This window comes from Acipenser ruthenus, chromosome 3 (genome assembly GCF_902713425.1).
Source record: "Acipenser ruthenus chromosome 3, fAciRut3.2 maternal haplotype, whole genome shotgun sequence".
NCBI lineage: Eukaryota > Metazoa > Chordata > Actinopteri > Acipenseriformes > Acipenseridae > Acipenser > Acipenser ruthenus.
Genome location: NC_081191.1, coordinates 17,220,048 through 17,243,456, shown reverse-complemented (window position 1 = coordinate 17,243,456; position 23,409 = coordinate 17,220,048). Strand labels below are relative to the sequence as shown.

Below are 23,409 nucleotides of genomic sequence, written 5' to 3'. Positions count from 1 at the left end.
CTTGTTTGATGTTTCCTCGCACTAAAAATTTCATGCTGAGGGAGAGAGCAGTGTACCAGGGCCGAACAGTACAATGTGCATTATGCTACAGTAACAGGGTACATTAGCTAGAAGGGAAATGTGAACAGAAATTTGTATGTGGGTGTTCACATGGAGATCATAATTTTTTTTATTAATTATTTATTTATTTATTTATTTATTTATTTATTTTAAATTTAGTAGTCGTTTACCCCATTTTGTCTCCCAATTTGAAATGTCCAATTGTATTTTTAGGCTGAGGTCACTGCCACCACCCCCACGCTGACTCAGGAGCGGCGAAGATGAACACACACACTGTCCTCCGAAGTGTGTGCCGTCAGCTGACCGCTTCTTTTCACTCTGCAAGCCCGCCATGAAGCCAACCCAGAGCTACAGCGTCGGTTGCCTGTACGCAGCTCTGGGCAGCTTACAGGCAAGCCCGCAGGCACCCGGCCAGTCTATAGGGGTTGCTGGTGCGCGGTGAGACGAGGACACCCTGGCCGACCTAGCCCCCCCCCAAAGATAAAAAAAAAAGTACATCACAGTATCTAGAACTGTTTAATGATTAACTGTTACATTACCATAGCTTGTCTCGAACCGGCGACCTCCAGGCTATAGGGAGCATCCTGCACTCCACGCAGAGCGCCTCTACCGGATGCGCCACTCGGGGGGGCCCCCATGGAGATCATTATTAATAATCATAATCATGATCAGAATAATAGTAGAGAAGTGGGTGTTTGGGGGGGGGGGGGTAATTAACTGAAGATGACATGAAAATGTTAATCTCTCAGGATCCTGTAAGTAGCACAGTCATGCAGATTCTTTCTGCATAGTCTTCAAAGTACCCCTAATGCATTCAGCTGACATTGGAGGTCCTTAGAACCACAGGCAAGGGTGGGCGGACGCGCCCACAGTAGCGTCCTGTGCAGTGTGTAATTTCTGCCAGGGCACAGCTCTGGCACGTCTTCAGTTATGAAAGTTAAAAATCTCATACAATTTTTTGCTCTCAAATGCGTTTTCTTAAAATTCTCAACACTGTGTTGTCCATTCTGCAAGTTCTAGCATGTTCTAAAGACAGTCCGCTGTCAGAGACATTCATACTTTTAATTACTTTACAATTTCAGCTACGTGCCTTTAAAGTAAGATGACACAGGTTGCGAAAGAAGGACTCTATTGTATACTGTATATATATATATTTTTTTTTTTGTGTCCTGCGGTTGCTTTTAATATTTTTCTGCACATACTACTACTTTGTATATGATGTAGAATATGTGATTTTAAACATGTAACACTAATAAGTGCAATAATACAATAAACTAGGATTCTGAATGTGCGGGTCTTAAGAACAGGATTATTGTTATTGCTTGCTCCCCGGCACCTCTTTCTTTACAAATGAAGCAGTGGTTCTGCTTCATTTGTGCGAGTACACAAACATGACTGACTGCCATGAAGAGACAAACAAAGACATCACTGCCCGAATGCACAAGCAGCAACGTAACTTACTGCCGTGAAAAGATAAACCAAAACGTTACTGCCCGATCTCGAATCATCCATGACATACAGGCAGCCAAGAGTCATTAGCTTCTTGAGGAATTCAAAGAAGCTTTTACAATTTCAGCATTTCTAACAAACAATACCAGCTTGGACAGATTGGAAATCCTGATCAGACCCCCGTATTTTACCACAGTTCACAAATTGGGAGAAAAACAGATGTGAGTCATCTCCATATGCGTATGTTCTGTTCTGTTGGTATTGTGCATACCGCTCTGACTGTTGTGTTTGCAATGCAATCAATGCTGTTGTGGTTGCTGGGTTACATGTTGCCTGATGTAGTGGAGTGTTGTGTTGTGCTTGCTGTTGCCGGAATGCGTGATGCCGTGAGTGAGGGGTGTGTGTACGACAGAGATGCCATCTTAAGTACTATAGTACTAGTTAATCTACAACAACACTGTTTTGGGTCAGTTTTGTACGATACAACAGAGTAATTGAGGTTGTTTCTTTCCTTTCTTTATTTCATGTTTTATTTTTTCCTCAAATTGAGGGTGGTAAATTTGGGCTGCATCTTAAATTCGAAGGAGTATGGTAATGCTGAAAATCTTGGTGAAATCTGTACAAAAGAAGATACTATCTACTGTTTTTAATATTCACAATATATATGTTTCTTGTTTAAGCTGCCCGTGCCTCTCCTGGGTCAGCAGCACAGAGGGTGTATCATATTCCTCACCAGAACTGTCACCAAAGACACCTGCCCTCCACATTAATCAGGCTGACAACACCCAGTCCTCCCACTGGGACACTGACCCAAAGCAGCTTCCCTTTTAAGGGCAGTACGTAGGTTCCACAGCTTGGCTTGTATTTGTTTAGTGTACTAAGCGAATATTGTTTAACTGGGCATACCTTGGCTCTTGGTTAGAGTGAGGGTTTTGCCCTTGTTGAAAAACTAAAATATAACTCTGTAGTATTTTTGTTTTATATGGGTGGACACTAGTGGTGGCTGCCTGTGGCAAAGTGGTTAACAGTGTGCAGGTGCAGGTGATCAATGAACAGACAGACAATTATAATCCAGGTGCAATGTTGTTTAATGGTTTTTTAAATCCAATGGCCTGATGGCAAAACAACAGTAAATAATAACAATGGTAATGAAGCAATACAGCGGCCTGTATTGCTTATTTGTAATCCGCGGGTTGACCCACACGTAACACAAACACAAACACAAACACCAGTCCGCAGTGCGTGCTCTAGTGCTCGTGGTGAATACCGTTCTTTAGTGAAAACAAAGTGCAGTGTTGTTGATCCAGGTTTAGTGCTGGCCTTTGGCGACAGCTCCGGATCGTGTTAGCCGTCCACATAATTACACACAGTATTATTAACGACAAACAAACAAAAACAAACAAAACACTCGCGTTTCACAACACAGGTTCTCCTTCTGCTCATTTATTTGAACCATTCACAAACGAACAGATCACATCACTATGTCCCCTTTTTATAACGTCACCCATGACCCCTTGGTCAACGAGCGCGTCCACTCCTCCAATCCACGGATGCCACGCCGTTTCCCGTCCGGGTCATTGAGTTTGTATACCGTAGCTTTGCCCCCTTACTAGATGGCTGACTTCCAACTAACCCTGGGAAAAAACTGTCATGCCATTTAGTGCAGGGTATTCTGTTCCCTTTATGCAGCTGCCTCGCAGGTCGGGAGGGAGATCTAACACCAAGAATCATTCGATCTCTGTCACATATCCCACCGCTCAGAGTGGAGCTGAAGGAACACTCGGCTAAATCTGGTTTTCCCATTACTCTTCCCTCTCGGGGAAAAATAATCTGCATTTTGGTGGTCTTTCCCCGCACGGTGTACCATGTGGTACATGAAGGGCTAAAATGCCAGATACCACCAAGTTATCCGGGCATTGCTGTCCTTCATTGTGAATAACCACTTGAGTGGGAGTGGTCAGTGATGAGATCAAATGAATGTCCCAGCAGGTAGTATCGTAAAGAGTGAGTAGCCCATTTAATGGCCAAACACTCCTTTTCAACCACGGAGTAGTTGCGCTCCCGAGGGAGCATCTTTTTACTGAGGTACAGGATGGGGTGTACTCCGTCTATTGTTTGGGACAAGACTGCATCCAAACCGACATCCGACGCATCGGTGTGGAGGATGAGTCTCTTAGTGAAGTCTGGAGTGATGAGAGCTGGGGCCTGGCAGTCTCTGCTTAACAGTATCAAACGCCCCCTGACATTCTACTGACCACTTAATTGAATTTGGTGCGGTTTTTTGGTGAGGTCAGCCAAGGGATTGACCACTGTGGCATACTCGGGGATGAATCTTCGTTAATAAGAATCATTCAATCTCTGTCACACTGCCCCTGAACTAGAGTGTTGATTTTGACTTTGGAGTGGTCTTTGTTCCAACCATGTTCTAAATTGTTTAATTGAGCCAGTTAAACCTCCATCCAGACCTTGAAGTAGTTAATTATATCATTTTACTTGTTAAACCTGGAGTGGCATGGCCCTCCAGCACTGTGATTGGACACCCCTGCCATAAGATATAAAAGAGCAGTGATGTAACAGTTCAGAGTGTATGTTTGCTCTTTTTCATTGCCAGCAGGTGTACGTAGTGTACAGTATTATTCTTGGCTTGCAGATTTAAATCATACTGTGGTTCCTAAAGCTGGGATCATTTTTCTAATCAAGCAGTGTACTGCCACTGAAAGTGAACTGCATCTGGAAACTGGCTGCACATTTGCTGTAAGAATTAGGTCTCTGTGCCATGCAGCAGTACGTCTGCAACCTGTGTCTCCTTCTGGGGTTTCTCTTCAGTTAATCTTGCTTGAGAAGAGATTGGGACAGTCTGCCCACTAGCAGTTTAGCTTGAACGAGACTGAGAAACCAGCACTGACTCTCGGGTTAGACCTGCTTCATCTTTGTGTTTCCCTAGGTTTTTAAAAGACGGTCTCAAGTGCAACATTGTTAACATAATGACCAAAAGTCTTTTGCTAACAAAGCATATTTTGGCACAGGAAACGATGGAGATGCAGTTTTGTGGTACATATTTTATTTCTTTTTTATTTTTTTATGTCATGATTTCCAAATCTTTATGCAAATCATGACAACTGGAAAAGCAGTTCTGCAGATACATGCAACAATGTAAAACAGACAGCTGGATGAACAGCTAATATTCTTAATAACTTCTGCTAAATAATGTTACGTTTCTTGACAGTTTCTAAGCCAGGGGTTTCCAAACTGGGGCCGAGGGCCTCTGGAGGGCTGTGGGATGGTCACAGGGGGCTGTAGCACATATAAACATTTTCTCTCCCAAATGGCCCTGACAAAGACAGGGGAATTAATTCATTTACACGAATGCTGCTGTTAGGTGCTTGGGATTATTTTGAATGTAACATTGATGTCCAACAACTAATTTTCTCCATTTGTTGGATGACCTAGACAAACGAAAGTCTGTTTCAAAGCTTTCCAACAAAAAATAATAAATTGACATAAAAATAATGAATTGACATAAGAGGGATGAGTAAATCCTGTTTTTCCACTTGAGCTGGGATGACCCAGTATATAGATGCAATATATAGTATTTGATCTGTACTTCTACCCATTTTAGCTTGAGTGAAACTGACAACAGGAGATTAATGACCATATCCAGGAAGCATTAAGTGCAGCGTAACCCTATGCATTAACAGCCTGTTAATGTATTATGAGTTTGTCTCCATTCCATTACCACACTAAATGAGTATGCCAAATGTTATAGCTGTAGTTTGTGTCCAAAGTTGACATACTGCAATTGTCATACCCTTATGCAACACTGAAAATGACAGGCATTTAAACATTTTTCAAAATCAGCTAAAATATAAAAGATTGACCTGGAATGAAAATATTAAAAGCGTGTTTGAAAAAGCTGTTGGTCAGAAATTGTCAGCCAGTTCTTCAGCACCAGTCCAATTCTCATGTTCAGCTGGTGTTTGATTCTGAAGAGGGACATGTTTTAACAGAAACAGAAAGTCTTCTAATCAGTGGAGAAAGGACTCGTCCTGGCTGGAGAATAAGAGATTTCCGGTTGGAAAGTTTTACTGTCAGTTTGCAGCTGATATTTACCAGACTCACACATGGAACCTCAAGCATGTCAAAAAAGAAAATCCACTTAGAGAATTGTTTAAACCTTAAATTTTAGCAAGTACAGGATTGTCTGAACAAAATATTTTATAGAATGTACTGAACAGGTCTTAATAGACTGTTTTTAAGCTTTTTCTAATGTTTGAATTTCTTAAAGCTGTGAATACATAGTAATTAGACAAGACAATTTGCAGCTGGATTTATCCATATGAAAAGGATTCATTGAAATATTGAAATCTAACATAAGCAAGTATGCATATCCCCCATCAATTAGGATATAGTGCATACACTTCTGTACTATACCTATATACATACATCACAGTTAATATTTACCAAAATATGATTAAACTTTGAATGAACATTTGTATTAATTCACATTATGGTTACGGTTATAATGATAGTTTTCTGCATTTTGTTAAGAAGTGCTATTATATATGCTGTGGGTCACCTTTTCATTGTACTATGGACCCTTGTGATGGTGTGATTTTTACTGACATGCTTTTGTCTTTTTAAAGCAAATAGTTGAGGATGACATTTGTTCAGTGATGCTCTTTACAAAAAACAAACTTTTTTTTCTTTGCAGTTAAAATCTAGAAACCAAGATGGGGAAGCAGAACAGCAAGCTCCGCCCAGAAATGATGCAGGATTTATTGGAAAGCACGGACTTCACAGAGCATGAGATCCAGGAGTGGTATAAAGGCTTTCTCAGGGATTGCCCCAGCGGAAACTTATCAATGGAAGAGTTTAAGAAAATTTACGGGAACTTCTTCCCTTATGGGGATGCTTCCAAATTTGCGGAGCATGTTTTCCGCACCTTTGATGCCAACGGAGACGGAACAATCGATTTCAGAGAGTTCATCATCGCTCTCAGTGTGACGTCAAGGGGAAAGCTGGAACAGAAGCTGAAGTGGGCCTTCAGTATGTACGATCTGGATGGAAACGGCTACATCAGCAAGTCAGAAATGCTGGAGATAGTTCAGGTACAGATTCTGTCAATTGATACCCGTGTTTTATATTTAAAATTGGTGTAAATATTAGCATCGATGAAAAGTGAAGAAGTGTCTGCTATGTTTTCTGTCTCCTAAACCTTTACCAATGCCTATCCCCCTGAGTTTCTTTTCATTATTATAGGTCTCCTAAATACAGTAATATGTTTATATATGTACATCATTCCCCTTTTTAAAATGTTTTGTGAGCTATAAAAAGAACCATAACTAGAAAAGGTAATGAACATGAACATGTATACTATATGTATCAGATCCACAGATAAACTAGAGAGTTTTGAGTATCTAGTTTTTTTCTATCCTCATCCAGTCTTTTGGGTTTAGTATCTGTTGAAACTTGTCCAAAGTTAAATACAGTTTTCCTATTTCAGAAATAGCATATCCCAAAGGTAATTAGTACAGCCTCTACCATTACCATTGAGAAATCTCATCCTTTAACATCTTAGCTATCTGATAGATTTGACCCAGATATAGATATAAAGCATTGACGTATATTTAACAATTCAGAAAAGAATGAAAAGAATATTTCTGAAAGCACCTATCATAGGTTTTAAAAGGGGTGCAAATTTGGCTGACATTTTAGTCCACAATAAACACAAAGGGATCATAGATACATTAAGGGAAATTGAAATCTGTAAAAGCATGTGTAAAATGTGCAAATATATTGGTAATTAATTAATAGTAATTATTATTTAGCAGACACCTTTATCCAAGACAACTTACAGAGACTAGGGTGTGTGAACTGTGCATCAGCTGCAGAGTCATTTACAACTACGGAGCACAAGGAGGTTAAGTGACTTCCTCAGGGTCACACAATGAGTCAGTGGCTGAGCTGGGATTTGAACCGGGGACCTCCTGGTTACAAGCCCTTTTCTTTAACCACTGGACCACACAGCAATCTGGTAAAGATAAAAGTGAAATCGCATATAAAGAAAATAAATATTCAGTGTTAAAAAATCTGTCATGCAAGGATAGCAACCTTGTATGATATATTTTGCATAAAATGTAATAAAAAATATATATATAGGAAGGACAGGTACACCATTATATATAAGAATACAGAACCATTTATCAAATGTAAGAAATAGAAAAGTAAATGAAGCAATAGTTCAGCACTTTACAAGGAACAGACCCACCATAGATGACCTAAAAGTTGTGGTTTTAGAAAAAATCAAATGAGATAATGTACAGCATAGAAGAATAAAAGAAAATAAATGGATAAATAGACTAGATACCATGATGCCTGAAGATTTAAATAGAAATGAACAGTAGATTGTTACATCATTAGTTATATAGTGAATTACATCACAAAGACATTGGATTTAAAGAGAAATACATGTTTGTTACCATGGCATCAAAAGCCTAGAAATACTTCCAATGTTTGTTTTGAAACCCACTTTCCCTTGACAAAGGCATTGGGAAGTTGGCTAAACATTGGAGGTATTTATAGGTTTTTGACGGCATGACAACTACTTGTTATTGTTTATATTCAAATGCATGATTTATTCTTTTGTGATGTAAAGGTGTTGTTCTGTATATTGAGACATCATTTTTACTAATATCTTTAAATTTGTATTAATTCTAATTAACTTATATTTATATTATCATGCAATGCTGGCTTCTATATGTTGCCGTCCAATTATATATATATATATATATATATATATATATATAGCTCTGTGTGTGTGTGTGTATATATATATATATATATATATATATATATATATATATATATATATATATATATATATATCTATATATATATATATATATATATATATAATGTATATGTTTGGGGTTTTTTTTTGTTTTTTTTTTAACAAAGCTAACAGCTTTTATAGTGCACTGACGTATAGATCTGTAAATCCACTAGTTGATTAATACTCCTCCCCACCCCCTAACCCCAATTTCTCCAGTCAGAAATACTAGACATGAATTTTTTTAAGAAAATCCACCTGGCCTTAGGGCAGCTATATTTGATTAAAAACTGCATGCACTCCAGTTCACCTAATTTCAGCAGAAAGCTACTTCAATTGAGTGTTTATTTTTAGAAACATGTGGTTTGCTCCCAGCTTGAATTCTTTCTGACGCTAACTCTGCCCAGGCAGTCTGGATCAGAATCCTTTAACTAGAATGCACCAGCGAGTGGAACCTTAACCAGCTTTGAGCCACAACCCCCACTCTGCCAAATAAAATTGACTATGAAGAGCCAGACTATCCTAGATTCATCATCTAGGACAACAAAAAAGAAGTCTGATGCTGTTCTGATTTATTAATATATTTATTTTTATTCCAGATTATGTAACATGAGTTCATCTTAACTCAAACTGGTTACATACAACCGTTTTTTTCTTGTATTTTATTATTTTATTTGACAAATACAATCAAATGACTCAGCTGAATAAATAAGCAGCAGACCTCCATTGTGACCTGCACATTAGAATACAGTTTCAGGCTTGAACTTGCCACTTTGTGAAGGCAGACATCCTCAGTAAAAGTGATTCATGAGGAAATTATCCTCTGAAATCCAGATGACAAGTGAAATGCCATTCTCTTTGGGTAAGTCACCTTTACCCTCTCCCAGGCGAGTCGGTTGGATGGTATTATTAATAGGTAATTGCAGCCCATCAGTGGCACAGAACATTTAAGTTATGCTGCTGTGTTCCAGAGTGTGAAAACTAATACATAGACTGTGTTTCAATAAAACATTCCAGTACACTTGTAACAGACCAGAGCTGGCAGACACCAACTGACCTGCTGGTTCTAAGTAAGGTATTAAATGTAAACCTGCCAGAGGGTCAGAGAATTAGTAAAAAGAGAAAGCAAAAACTGTAAAAGGCATATGGTTCAGCAAAAACATTTATACATTAGGTCTGCCATCTTGATTTTTGGACAGATTTTTTTTTAAACAACAAGCTTGCCTTGTTCTCCCTGATTTTTATTTTTGTTTTGTAAGCGGTGAGAAAATATGTGTAAAGTTTTGAACTGACATTTCTAGACTCAATACAAAATACTGCACTGATGAGTTTGTGAACACTTCAAGCTAGGGCTGTATTTTTTATTTTTTTTTTCACTGTAAACAATTACATTTTCACTGCATTTCACAGTCTTAAAATTGGTATTTCAAGATATTATTATACAAGAAATGTTTCCAAATATTTGCATATCTGAAAAACAGTAAATTCTAATTTGTAGAATTTTTTTTTTTTTTTATGTCAACCTTTTAAAAAACATTCTGTTTTCACCATCAGTGAATTATCAAACGCAATAAAATATAAATAAATGTAAAAATAACAACAGACACATGAAATGACCTCTTGTACTGGACAAAGTGAGGTTTAGCAGAAATAATTCCAATCTTTTGATATATGTATATTTACAACATGCATTAAAAAATGGGAATTTTCACGGAGAACTTTGTATTACACAGCAATGGGAAAATTTCACGGAAATTGTGGAATCTGTGATAACCGTGAAAATACTATCTGAAGAACATAAGAAAGTTTACAAATGAGAGGAGGCCATTCGGCCCATCTTGCTCATTTGGTTGTTAGTAGCTTATTGATCCAAGAATCTCATCAAGCAGCTTCTTGAAGGATCCCAGGGTGTCAGCTTCAACAACATTACTGGGGAGTTGGTTCCAGACTCCCACAATTCTCTGTGTAAAAAAGTGCCACCTATTTTCTTTTCCGAATGCCCCTTCATCTAATCTCCATTTGTGAGTCCTGGTCCTTGTTTCTTTTTTCAGGTTGAAAAAGTCCCCTGGGTCGACATTGTCAATAGCTTTTAGAATTTTGAATGCTTGAATCGGATCGCCACATAATCTTCTTTGTTCAAGACTGAATAGATTCAATTATTTTAGCCTGTCTGCATACGACATGCCTTTTAAACCGGGGATAATTCTGGTTGCTCTTCTTTGCACTCTTTCTAGAGCAGCAATGTCCTTTTTGTAGCAAGGTGACCAGAACTGAACACAATATTCTAGGTGAGGTCTTACTAATGCATTGTAAAGTTTTAAAATTACTTCCCTTGATTTAAATTCAACACTTTTCACTATATATCCGAGCATCTTTTTGGCCTTTTTTATAGCTTCCCCACATTGCCTAGATGAAGACATTTCTGAGTCAACATAAACTCCTAGGTCTTTTTCATAGATTCCTTCTTCAATTTCAGTATCTCCCATATGATATTTATAATGCAAATTTTTATTGCCTGTGTGCAGTACCTTACACTTTTCTATATTAAATGTCATTCGCCATGTGTCTGCCCAGTTCTGAATGTTGTCTAGATCATTTTGGATGACCTTTGCTGCTTCAGAAGTGTTTGCCACTCCTCCTATTTTTCTGTTGTGTGCAAATTTACCAGGTTTGCTTACTATACCAGAATCTAGATTTAAGTAATGTAGATTAGGAATAGCAGAGGACCTAATACTGATCCCTGTGGCACACCACTGGTCGTTCCATTTTGAGGTTTCTCCTCTAATCAGTACTTTCTGTTTTCTACATGTTAACCACTCCCTAATCCATGTGCATGCATTTCCTTGAATCCCTACTGCGTAATTTCCTTTTTGACTTGCGTTTGCAGTTCCAAGTACTCTTTCTGTGTACTTTTTTTGGGTCCCTTTTAAAATCTCTGTAAAGTGCCTTTTTTCACTGAATATATATATTTTTTAAATTGATCTATTAAACCGTTTTGGACATTTTGTTTTAGATTTAGATTTGTCTACTTTTGGGATGTAATTGTTTTGCGCCTCTAGTACTACATTTTTAAAAAACAGCCATCCTTTTTCTGTGGATGTTTTCTCTATTTTACTCCAATCTACTTCTGAAAGTCTCTGTTTCATACCCTCATAGTTTGCCTTTCTAAAATTGTAAACCTTAGCTTTAATCATTACTTTTTGGGTTTTAAAAATCACTTCAAATGAGACCATGTTGTGGTCTGAGTTTGCCAATGGTTCTCTGACCTCTGTTTTAGTTATTCTGTCTTCGTTATTTGAAATATGCCCACTGGTTAAAAAAAAAAAAAAAAGATATGCCAGTACTATAATAATCAATAAGTAACCATAACAAAACCATAAACACAATCTGCGGCATATTAAAGTTGTACAGCTAGTAGAAAGAAATGTTGGAGGAAGTACATGTGATCTCCATCGGCTTGCAGATCTCTTGGCAATGTAATATACAGACAAAGAAACCTGACATATTCAGCAACTGGATGTATATTTGAAAAGCTGAATTTCAACTCATTTTGAAAAACAAAGAACATAAAATGGAAACTTGTTCATAAAATATACAGTAGTACTCAAAAACTCTAAAACTTTACGAATCTTCGAGAAGTCTTTGTCAATGTATTTTGTCTTCTGAAAAATACTAATAAACACTTGTCATTAAAACGTATGTCTAGCTTTATAACGAAGTTTCATTTTAGTATTGAACTCACTACTAGAAGTTTGCTGTATGCCCCTGGCGACTCATATTCCCGACAGGCTGTAGGGTTCATTTCTTCGTGTCAGGTAGCTTCAGAGAGAGCAATTTAAAAACATACTGAAATAGAGCAACTGAAGCTTAAAATTGAGAGAGATAGACAAAGAGAGATAGACAGAGACAAAGAGAAGGCAATTGTATGGGTTTCAAACAGTATAATAACCAAAGAAGGTACATTTATATTTCAGAAGAAATAATTCATAATAGATACCCACACTACATAACATCTCGAGAACTGTACTCAAAAACATTTTAATGAATCCAGCTCAAAGCGTCCACACTAAAGTACCATTTCATGTTTAGTCGAGCTTAATGTATACAAACACTTAAAATAGTTTGGTTACAGTTCTTAGCAGCATAATTGACTGTGGGACTTAATACGATAGTATCCTACCATGCACTGTATTTTATGTTTACAACCCAGCAAATATAGAGCCTGTGACCACGAAAGACATACCGCTTCTTAGCATGAACGTTATAGCTTTGTTTCTTAAAAACACAAGGTATATCTTATCATAATGTGTGCGTTTCATTTTGAATTCTGAAGTTCCCCTTGACTGATTTCATCGCTCTAGCTATCAACGTGCCTTGATTTCGGCATTAGATCACGTCGCTCTGTGATCCACCATTTTACAAAAAGCTTCAGAAACTGTATACGGTACAGCAGTATTGATAGTCATTCTCAACTCCTTCAGGCACCTGTTCTGAGTACTGTATGTGTAATGTCCATGCGCCAAAACATATCAGAATGCATTTTGGGATGTTGGAGGATACACAAAAAAATGTAGTTCGGTATTACAGCGTCCACACTTGTGACAAACCGCACCACCTGATGCGATCTAATTTAGAACTGTAGTCGAGACTACCCCCGTGGTAGTTCTCGAGTACGGTATTGTAGTGTGGACGTTAACTGTATTTAGCACTTTTAAGCCAGTTTAAAGGCAACTAATTCGGTTTAAAGGCATAGTGCGGACAGGGCCTAAAACACTTGCAGAGCTACTCATTTTGACGACTGCCGTAGCAATATTCTGAAATGACTCTGTCTCTTCAATAACCTTTTATTAATTTTGCTTTATTCAGAAACTCCCCCAAATAAGCGAATGGCCCTTTAAAACATGCTAAAAATGGAGCTGCAGCATTTTTGAAAGTTCAATGATTGAACAAAAATAATAATCAGCTACAGTATATGTATGAAACTCTAATATAATATAGGTTTCTGTCAGTTATCAGTTTTAGCATTTAACAGAACTAATCTCTTTTAGTAATTCTAATGCTACAAGAGAACTTTTGGAAAGGCAAAATGGGTATTAATCATTTTCTTCGGTCAGAGATCACCTTTAGACCTGCAATTTTCAACTTATGTAGAGGAGATATGTAGAATACATTATACGTATATATATATATCCACATGTTTGCCCAGTAGGAAATAATGTATAAATCTCTGTTCATGGTAGACATGCTCTTGCATTCATTGGCTAATTCTCTGATGCCCTTCTCTGTGGCAGGTCAGAAACAGTGTTATTTTCCCTGATGCACTGTTCACATAGTATTCTACTTTTAACTGGTGCTTTCACTTTTAAAACATAACGTCAGTAGTTTACAGGTCTGGCTCTAGTCTGTTGTAGATACAGTTCAGCCATGGGCTTCTCCCAAGCAGAAAATGATGGCTGTGTCAAATACACTGACTCATTTGAGACCATGAAACTTGTTTTACAGCTGATGCAAGCTGGACTCAACCCCAAGACTCAAAAGATTAAACTCGACCCCATTAACCTGCTGCATTGTTTTATTATCTCTTTTTATTGTGTTAATCATCAACCCCAATCCTTAATCCAGTCTGCCAGGCAGAATATTAAACTTACCATAAATATACTAATAAAGTAAATAGTATAGGAACATCCAAAAATTGATGGATGGAATAAATAGACACTTCAGCTTGTAGTCGAGTTGTAGAGTTGGTCATTTATAAATGTGGTCAAGACGAATTACACATTGATTTATAACTGAAAAAGAAAGGCCCTTTCTTCTAGAGGGTGTTCAGCTGCAGTGTTAATGAGAGAAGTCTGCATTGACCTCAGGGGACTGACTTAGGGGACTGGCTTGTAAATATTAAATCATATACAGTACTAAAGGACTGTCAACGCCAACAGCGGCCAGAGTCTTTTGGCTGTTTTTAACAGTCTATCCATGTGCTAAATGAGTTCTGGTGTGCCATCTCAGATCACCCACAGGATTAGTACCCACAGTTTGGTTTCAGAATATATTTTAGGAATGTAATTCCTTTTGTCTCCATATTTCTTTCTAAATGAATCTTAATGCTTCGGGTGAAATTCCCTGGGCATCATGCTTGGTTTGGCCTTTCACAGTTAGTGTCAGCGATGAGGGCTACCGTTAAAACCGTTGAATAAGTCGGGGCATTTTTGCGGGGCCCTTAAAAGGGGGGAGTGACTAATACACCGGTGCAACGTATGCGCCGTATGTGTATGTGTACGTATGTGTCTAATATTAAACTACTGTACCAGTGCCACAATGGGCTTACTACAGCCATGGTTATGTTTCACACAAAGTTAACTGTAAACAACCCCATTTATTTGTTCAGGATCTACGACATTCAGGTCATGTTGCTAGGTAGAAACACAAAACCACTCTTAATACCCATAGTCATTTTGAATGTTAAACGCAACCTTTCCGACTCTTGACTGACCTCCTCTCGAAAACGTCACAGCTATACTGCTTCACTTAGTGTTAACACAATAGCTGTCAGTCTCTATGAATTTCCTTATTCCCACCCTCCCAAGCCATTGATTTGTCAACATTCAAACTGAACCCGCCCCTGAGATCCGTACCAAACAGAAAGCCGAGTTGTAAACTTTTCAAGTCTTCTGTTGTAACTGCAATGCTATAATAATGCAGGTGACTTTGAGACTGGTTAAAGTACGACAGTAAGAAAAAAAAGAAAATGCTACTCAACAGGTTTGAAATTGCGTGTTGTTGAATTTGCCGAAATACGTGTTAATCACAATGCTGAAAAAACAGTACGTGACTGGAGACGAAACAAAGACCAAAGAAAATCGAGTGGGTCTGCAAGACCTCTTTATAAATGATAGCATTTTGTAGGATGACTAAGTAGATATTGTTTTGGTCTAAAAGCTGGTCATTGAAATTCAAAACCAGGTGACATAAAGACCCATAAAAAAAATTAATACATTTGGAGCATTTCACTTGTTTCTGTGACCTAGCACTTGAGTAGTTAAGTAGATGGCAATTATAAACACAGTGTCCATGAAGCAGTATGTGGGATGATTAATTTCCGTTTCACAGACTTGCTCGTCTTGCTCCGTCTCCTTTTAATGTTCCCATTAGTTTTGTGACATTTAGCATAAAGGGCATCTGGGGAGCACAAAACGCTGACTTGGAGAGCATTCACTTATGTTCCTGTGCTCTTCTTTCACAGGCAATTTACAAGATGGTATCCTCAGTAATGAAAATGCCAGAAGATGAATCGACCCCCGAGAAAAGAACAGAGAAGATATTTAGGCAGATGGACACCAATCGAGATGGTAAGCACCTGTGTTCTGTAAATCAAACAAAATCAATCAAAAAATATTAGAATACAATAAAATGTAGGTCAATATCCAATACCGAATGTTATTGTTGCTTAGCTCTTGGCTGATTTAGGTGCTGCTTGTGACAGGAATGGCTGGAGTCTTCTCCAGCAACTGTAGCAAGGGAAGTGCCGCAATTATGTGCTTTAAGTTCTTAGTGTCAGAGTGGCTTAAGAGTGCCACCTTCTGTCAGGATGCTTGCATTGAAATGGATCCATTAAAAGAAATGTCTGCATAAAACCACACAAATATCTTTTAGATTGTGTGTGTTTTTTTGGTTTTTTTTGTTTTTTGTTTTTTTTAAAACACTGAAGTGGACCTGAGCTATTAAAGTGGGTTGAGGAGCTCTGAATTCACGTTTGGCTGTTAAGAGATTCATCCTGTCTGGATATTAACATTTGATAGTTTGCTTCTCCAAAAGTTTTGCATTGCCTGTTGCCTTGTATGGTTACAAGACTGTTGTTTTAATATATTAAGTGCATGCAATTTAGTTGAAAATTCTATATTTTCTCTTTTTTTTCCCCCCTTTTCAGGTAAGCTGTCGTTGGAAGAGTTTATCAGAGGAGCCAAGAGTGACCCCTCCATAGTCCGTCTGCTCCAGTGTGACCCCAGCAGCGCAGGCCAATTCTAAACCCAAGGAAATAATGGATTGTAATCAATGCTTTTGTTCTCTTTTTCTTTTGCCAAACCTTTTCAGGAATGGCGACGTCGCCTCTGTACGGCTTACCATGCCTTTCTCTTGTGGCATTCCTCAGCTGTTCTAGTGTTCTAGAACAAATTTAACAACAGTTGTTTTATTTCTGTACATGGTGATTGGAAAACAACACCAAACAAAGTCTGTGTGACTGAAGAATGCTGTGTTAGGTTACTTTGGTTTATGCAGGAGAAGTTCTGTTGATAACGATCTGAGTTGTTATAAACATTTTATATGTATCCCTTTAATAAGCATGCATTGACAGATTTTGTGAAGGATGTCTCAAAGAGGCTGGATAGGCACAGCTGCTCAATAGTTAAAAAATCAACTGGGAACCTAGACTAAATAACTCTGAAGATTTGCAGAAGTCAGACGAAACTCTGTCTCTTTGCCCAGGGGATTACAGACTGTCAGGAGCTTTAAGAGAAGTTTTTTTGTTTTTTGTTTTTTGTTTTTTTTAACCTGGCTTTTCCAGTAAACTGTGTTTTGTAATGTAGCATGTGTAAGCAGTGTAGCTTTAGTCAAGGTATTACTTTTTCATAGTTCATTCTATCTTTGTAGATGATGTGCTTAATGTGTTTGGGTAGCTTTTTTGTTATGGCTAGTGCAATTTTGATACTGTAGCCAGTGTGGCTACACTAAAGTAAGAAATAACTGTGTTTTTACTTCAGGATTTTTTTTTTTTCTTGGACTGCCACACAGCAGCTATCAAAGTGCCGACTGCTGGAGAAATAGTTTTACATGTTACTAATAAAACTTAAGAGATCTTCGGCGATCCCACAGAATTAAAAAAAGGAAGAATATAAGCCCAAGAACATGTATTGATCCCCTTTTCAACTGTGGTCTGAGTAGGCAAGGATAAGTCTTGAGCCTTCAACAATGCCATTGATGTCAGGGAAGCTGAGGCCCAGTTTCAAACACCACAGTTGCTATCACAGGACCCTTTGCTATCAAGCTGATGGAAAGACACCTGTCCCATAGGCTCAGTCACTGTAAGTTCATAATTTCGCAGCCCACTAATGTGACATCATCATGACTGATTGGGACTAGAACAGTGATTTCACAATACATTAGGAATAGATTTCTGTTTAAATTACTGGCCTTCACCGTTGAGCGTGATATTCCAAGCTACTTGTAATGTAAAAATTGTAATTTAATTTAGGGACAATGAAGTAAACTTCTGATTTCATAACAAGAACAGAATGAGACAAGAAGGGAGAACAGGTAACTATACTCAACAAAAAAAGTTTTGCACCAGTGGTTATTAGGTGCAATAACTTAAATGAAGTTGAATGTACCAACCACAGATGTTGATATAATTGAAGAGCATTCACATCCAAAGATTTCACAAAAACACAGGCTTTATTGCTGCAAATATTGTACAATACAGACAAGCTTAAACAACAGTGTGGTCAAAATGAAAGTTCACAAGTTCAGTCAATAATGAATACGTCCACCTTCTGCTTCCACTAAAGCAATGCAGTGCCATTGCATGCTTCTAAACAGTGTCTAAATTGTTCTTTGTGGAATCGCATCCCACTCATGCTGCAGTGTGTCAGCCAGCTGTTGTAGTGTACGAGCTTGTGTATGGTTTTGTCGAACGCGTCGCCCCAGCTCATCCCACATGTGTTAAATTGGTGAGAGCAGTGGATCTGGCTGGCCATGGCAAGACATTGATGTTCTCTCTCTGCAACAGAGCAATGCGAGGTCTAGCATTGTCATGTTGGAACATGAATGCCTGATGCTGTTGGCACCACCACTGGCTGTAAAATCTGACTGCAGTATCGTTGTGCATTCAAGGTACCATTAATAACCACTAGCTGTGTCCTACCAATAGAGTGAATCCCACCCCAAACCATCACACTGCCTCCACCAAGACGGTCTTGCTCCAGAACACATTGTGGGTCATATCATTCGCCTCTTCTCCTCCAGGCCCACATTCGGCCGTCTGCGAAGCTCAGATTAAAGCAAGATTAATTTGTAAAAAAAAGACCTGTTGCCAATGATTTGCTATCCATCTCTGTAGTACTCTAGCCCACTGCAGACATTCTTGCCTGTTCCTCAGAGGTAGTGGCATCCCCATCACTAGTCTTCTGGCTCGCAGCTCTGCATGCCTCAGGCGGTTCCGCACCACATGATGTCACCCGCATGCCTGGTGCTGCTTGTAGCCGCGCTGCTAGGATTGTAGCAGGAAAAAGCCTTTCTCTTTTGGATGAGATGACCAGATTCTGGTCTTCTCTACCTCAAGTGGCTCTGGAACGTTTCAATAGCATTGTATCGTTGCTGCAGTCTGACAATGGTAGAGTGATGAACCAGCAAGATAGCGTATGCTTCGACCAGCTTTGAAGCATGACCAGGGCACGGAAGCGGTCGTTTATTGGTAAAGATCTCCTTCTAGGCATGGCGTAAACATGAAGATCCACTGCTTTTAGACTGACCCCAAAGGTGTGATTCAAGCAATAGCACTTTTAAAAACCAAGCAGTGCTAACTGATGGATCATGTGATTAGCAGGTGCTTTGAACACCTGACTTTAAAGAAGGTTCTGGAAAGTCAACAAAACAACAATTCAACTAGGACTACCATGGTCATGCACCAGTATATACATGCATGGTTAGGATATTGACACTGCAGTGCAATAATATTATGCAATGACAAAAAGTGGTGCAAAACTTTTTTTGTTGAGTATATTTTCTATGGAGGGAGCAAAATAGTAATACTGAAGAAAAAAAGACTATCCTAAGAGATTCAGAAATACATTATATTGACCTAAACCTCAGGTATAAGTATATAGATATATTTATATAAAATAGCCTATAAAAACCCAGTGTAGGTACTCTGTGATATCTACCAGTTCCCCAGTGGTTTTCCTACCTGTTGTGCAGCAGAAGTGCACTTTTCGCAAAAATCTGGAACTGCAAGTGTCAGGTATGTGGTTCAGATTGGGTAGAGCAGGTATGTGGTTCAGATTGGGTAGAGCAGGTATGTGGTTCAGATTGGGAAGAATACAGTATTTCTGGTACAGGATGTGTTGCTTTGCTGCCTTCATATCCAGCGCAGACCATGATTAGGTTAGAGCAACACAACTATTTGACAATACAGGTAAAATAATGTATTGTCAAATAAGGAATCAGAAAAAAAAGGTTTAATTGAACTATACTTCTGAGTCCTTATCTGACAATTTCATTATTTAGTTCTGTAAGAAAATGCTACATCTTATTTTATGCTAACATGGCACCAGCCTGTTTATTAGCATTGCTTTTATGGATCTGTTGGTGTGGTGGACTCCATTCATTTTGTACCTCGGTGTAATGATTCCTTTCTGATGTACATTTGGTTAATTAGTTTTATGATCTTTTTGTCAGACTAATTGTTGCTTGTAACTGTCAAAGGATGGTCTGCCTCAATAAGGGGAGGGTCAATGTGCTCTTTCACAATAGGTGTTGGTCTTATTTTTGTTTTTAGGCAGATTCCTTATGTATCCGATTATTCTTGTGATTCACCAGGAAAGCATATTTGAATTCATATTTAGGATTTTCCTATCAAAGGCAAAAGGCACTAAATTAATGTATTAGCCCTTTATTTAAGAGTGGCATTCAAATTCCATATGGTGAGACCCCAGACCCATGTTCTGCAGGAACTTTTCACAATACTATGGCATAAAAACGTATCGGTGACTAATATTGGTCCATCCAGTATTTGTATGTAAATGTACGTGTAGTATTTTTAACATTTGGTTTCCAGATTCTCATGTTCAGTGCTTGTTTGGATTTGCTTCCAGGACAGTACTGGGTTGTTACCACAAACCCTGGTAGGCTTGAATTGATGAAGAGCAATTCCATACAAGCATTGAGAAGAGAAGAATGTGAAAAGCAGCAGTAATACCTGACACTTGTTTTATTTTTTGAATTGACAGAAACACAAATTAAATTAGAAAAAAATAATAATCAAATGACTTTTTTGAAATTTTTTATTGATAAAACCATATTAGGATAAACAGGGATGGGGCACAGTATAAAGTGACCAGTTTATGTTGTTCTTGTCCAGCATCAAGCTGTTCCCCTGCAGTGGACGAGTTACAGTAATTGAGAATTGGTGCAACGTTACAGAACAAAATGTCTTCTAAATTGAACTAGAGTTATGATCAGTGGACCACATATTTACTAAGTGTGTATTTTTGTGCAGTTTTAGTGACAACTAGTCTTGCATAAAAACAAAAATCGCATGTTCCTCATTTCTATGAAGTCCATCAAATCCAGCTACATTCATATCACACAGATGTGCAACGAATCTGATTATCATTTGTCAACATAATTGTGGGAAAATATATTGTGCTTTTTAAAAGGGTTAGAGCATTGCTATTGTAAGGTGTAAAGAGATTTCATTGAGCTCTGTATTTGACACTGGGCTCCAACGAATAACACAAAAAGCACTTATCAAAAAACAAAGATTACATTTTTTTTAAGCACAGTGATGCTATTGTTTGAAAAGTGACTGAGTTAAATTTGTTTTAAAAAGAAAAAAAAACACTTTAATTCTGTCATTAGTTGTGGTAGGTGGTCTATATTTAGTCACATTTGTAAGTTTTGGGTCAGCCTGGGTATCCTAATTTTCAGTTTCGTTTAAGCAACAACAAAAAATCAGAATTCAAAAAGTAATTTTAACTGTACTAAACTCTTGAAAAATAAGAATATTTTAACTGCTGCTTATAATATTAACATCTTTAAAATATAATGAAAGATTTCTTTCTTACAGTATACTGTACTTTGTTGTAAACCAGGACTGCCGATGTAACTTTCTAACAAGTTCCTGTGCTGAATTTGCTGGAGTGCTGTATTGTGTTTGAAGCAACATACAGTAACATAACACTGTATTAGGATTTTATTACATAATTTATGTGTTTCTTTTTTTTTAATCTTTTATAATGGCAGTCTCTTTGACTTACAGGGTAGCCAAACAGCTTCTGGTACTACAGTAGAAAATTAAACAAATTATTCTTCTAAATAATCTTAGAATGAAAGCTTCATCACTCCCATGCTGCCCATCTCTAGTTCCAAACTGTTGACCGAGATGGGAAGAGAAACCCTTTAGTATGCCTGTGAGAGAGATTCACCTCCAGTTCAGCTCCAAACAGCACTTCCGGAAGCTACAGTGTCCCTGACTCGTTTATGGAATCACAGCAGCTTTGTTTAGGTGGGGTAATGTTTTAAGGCCAAGGGTCTGGGGGTTGATATGAACAGCAGAGGACTGAAATACAGCTGTAATTTAAATAATTAAAATAGAGTGCTTTTTATTTCAGATTTTTACAGGCAAAAATAAACTAAGGAGACAAAACATCCCTTATAAAAGTTTACCAAAGTAAAGAGTAATAAAGCATAGTGAAAGGATGGTAAAGTATAGCTGAGCATTGTAAAGAATAGCGAGGTATTTAGACCCAGTTAAGTTGGTCAAAGGATTATACTCCTGAATGTTTTAAATAAACTGCTGTTTGTTTTGTTTTTTTTGGTTTTTTTTTTTTTTTTTAATAAGTAAACACAAAATGTCAACTACTGCAAGTACTATTTAAATGAAAAATACAAAGAAAGGTTAAGCTGGTGTTCTTAAAGCAAATAAGGCAAAAGGCATAATTTTGTCTGTATTACACACAATAGCATCATGTGGTTAAGTGCCAAATATACATAACAGTATTGTATACATTTATACTGTACTATTATCTGTTGAACAAAATGTTTGTAAGTGTTACATTTTGTAGATTTTGTATGGTATTCTGTTTTTTGTGACATTGTAGTTTTTAAATGTAGAATTTTGTTATCTTATAAGCCAACATTGAAATGTGTAAAATCCTGTCCCTTTGCCTGTGAGTCTTCTTTCCTATGTCTGTCAGTGCCTATATGATTGATAATATGACATATCAAGACTATTATTTACATTTCCCTCGAATGATTGTGTATGATATACTGTAGAGATTTAAACGATACAAAGTCCTGATAAATTTCATAGATGTTAAAATAGAGAGATGTTCCCATGTTTAAACGGCTAGGTTTAGAATTGTGGACAAAAAAAGAAAACAATACAACTTATTTTTATATACAAACAAAACATTGATGTAAATAAGCTTTGAATAAATAACACAAGGGTTTCCTTCAAGAGCTCTGTAACATTAGCATTTTTTTGTTTGTTTTAACAAACAAATGGTGCCAACTTTGCACTTTGGTAAATGCTGTGTGAATATGGTCTGAATATATCTCAAGTTTCTTGTTTTATATTTCTGAAAGTGTCTAAATTGAAGTAAACCCCTGATTCGGAGGAGATGGAGAAAGCAGAGGATTGTTTTAGTCAAGCAGTCCTAAAATTACACAATTATTAAACACAAAGAATACTGACTCATTGAAAAGTCTGTCTAATTTTAGCAATGTTACAACTCTTATAACTGATGGATTAAAGCTATGGGTAAACCGTGTCAAACTATTCAATCTTGTATAAGACAATGGTTCATTTATATTTGCGTATTTAAAAAAAATCTAATTTAAAATATACTGTACGGCTGTAATCAGAATCCTGTTTTTCATCTTGCTGCATATACTGAACTGCCTGAGAAGAAGATTAAATAATAATAATCTTAACTGCAAACTGACAATGCCATTAATATTGGATAGCAAATGTCTATTTCCCCATAGTGGCGCTCCTGCATCTCAAAGCAAGAAGAACCTTAGTTTATAATGTACGAACAATCTGTCATTTTTATATTGGCCCTGAGACGCTCAAACTGAAACCAAGAGATTGCGGCTGACTGACACTTGGGTCAACTTGAAAGTTTGATAATTGAAGGATTTTGTGCTTTGAAACGGAAATTATATTTTCCAAGTCTTATCTATGCCTACAGGTTTGGTGACAATACTTTTATTGGATTTTCTTTGACTAAGCCTGGTCCTTTCTTGTTAGTAGGGCAGGGGTACTCAATTCTCACCCCTGTTGGCAATCTAGTTTG

General features: G+C 37.6%; 1 protein-coding gene across 4 annotated transcripts in view; it reads left to right on the top strand.

Moving 5' to 3' along the window:
- LOC117394447 (neurocalcin-delta) overlaps positions 1-22,568 on the top strand; it is an 85,619-nt gene extending 63,051 nt beyond the window's left edge. For all 4 annotated transcript variants that reach the window (XM_059012632.1, XM_033992731.3, XM_033992732.3 and 1 more), the window contains 3 exons: positions 6,221-6,617; positions 15,579-15,684; positions 16,263-22,568. In XM_059012632.1, the coding sequence (XP_058868615.1) occupies positions 6,240-6,617; positions 15,579-15,684; positions 16,263-16,360 (582 nt within the window). In that variant the 5' untranslated portion in view covers positions 6,221-6,239 and the 3' untranslated portion in view covers positions 16,361-22,568. The remainder of the gene's footprint in view (positions 1-6,220; positions 6,618-15,578; positions 15,685-16,262) is intronic.
- Positions 22,569-23,409: the final 841 nt, after the last annotated feature.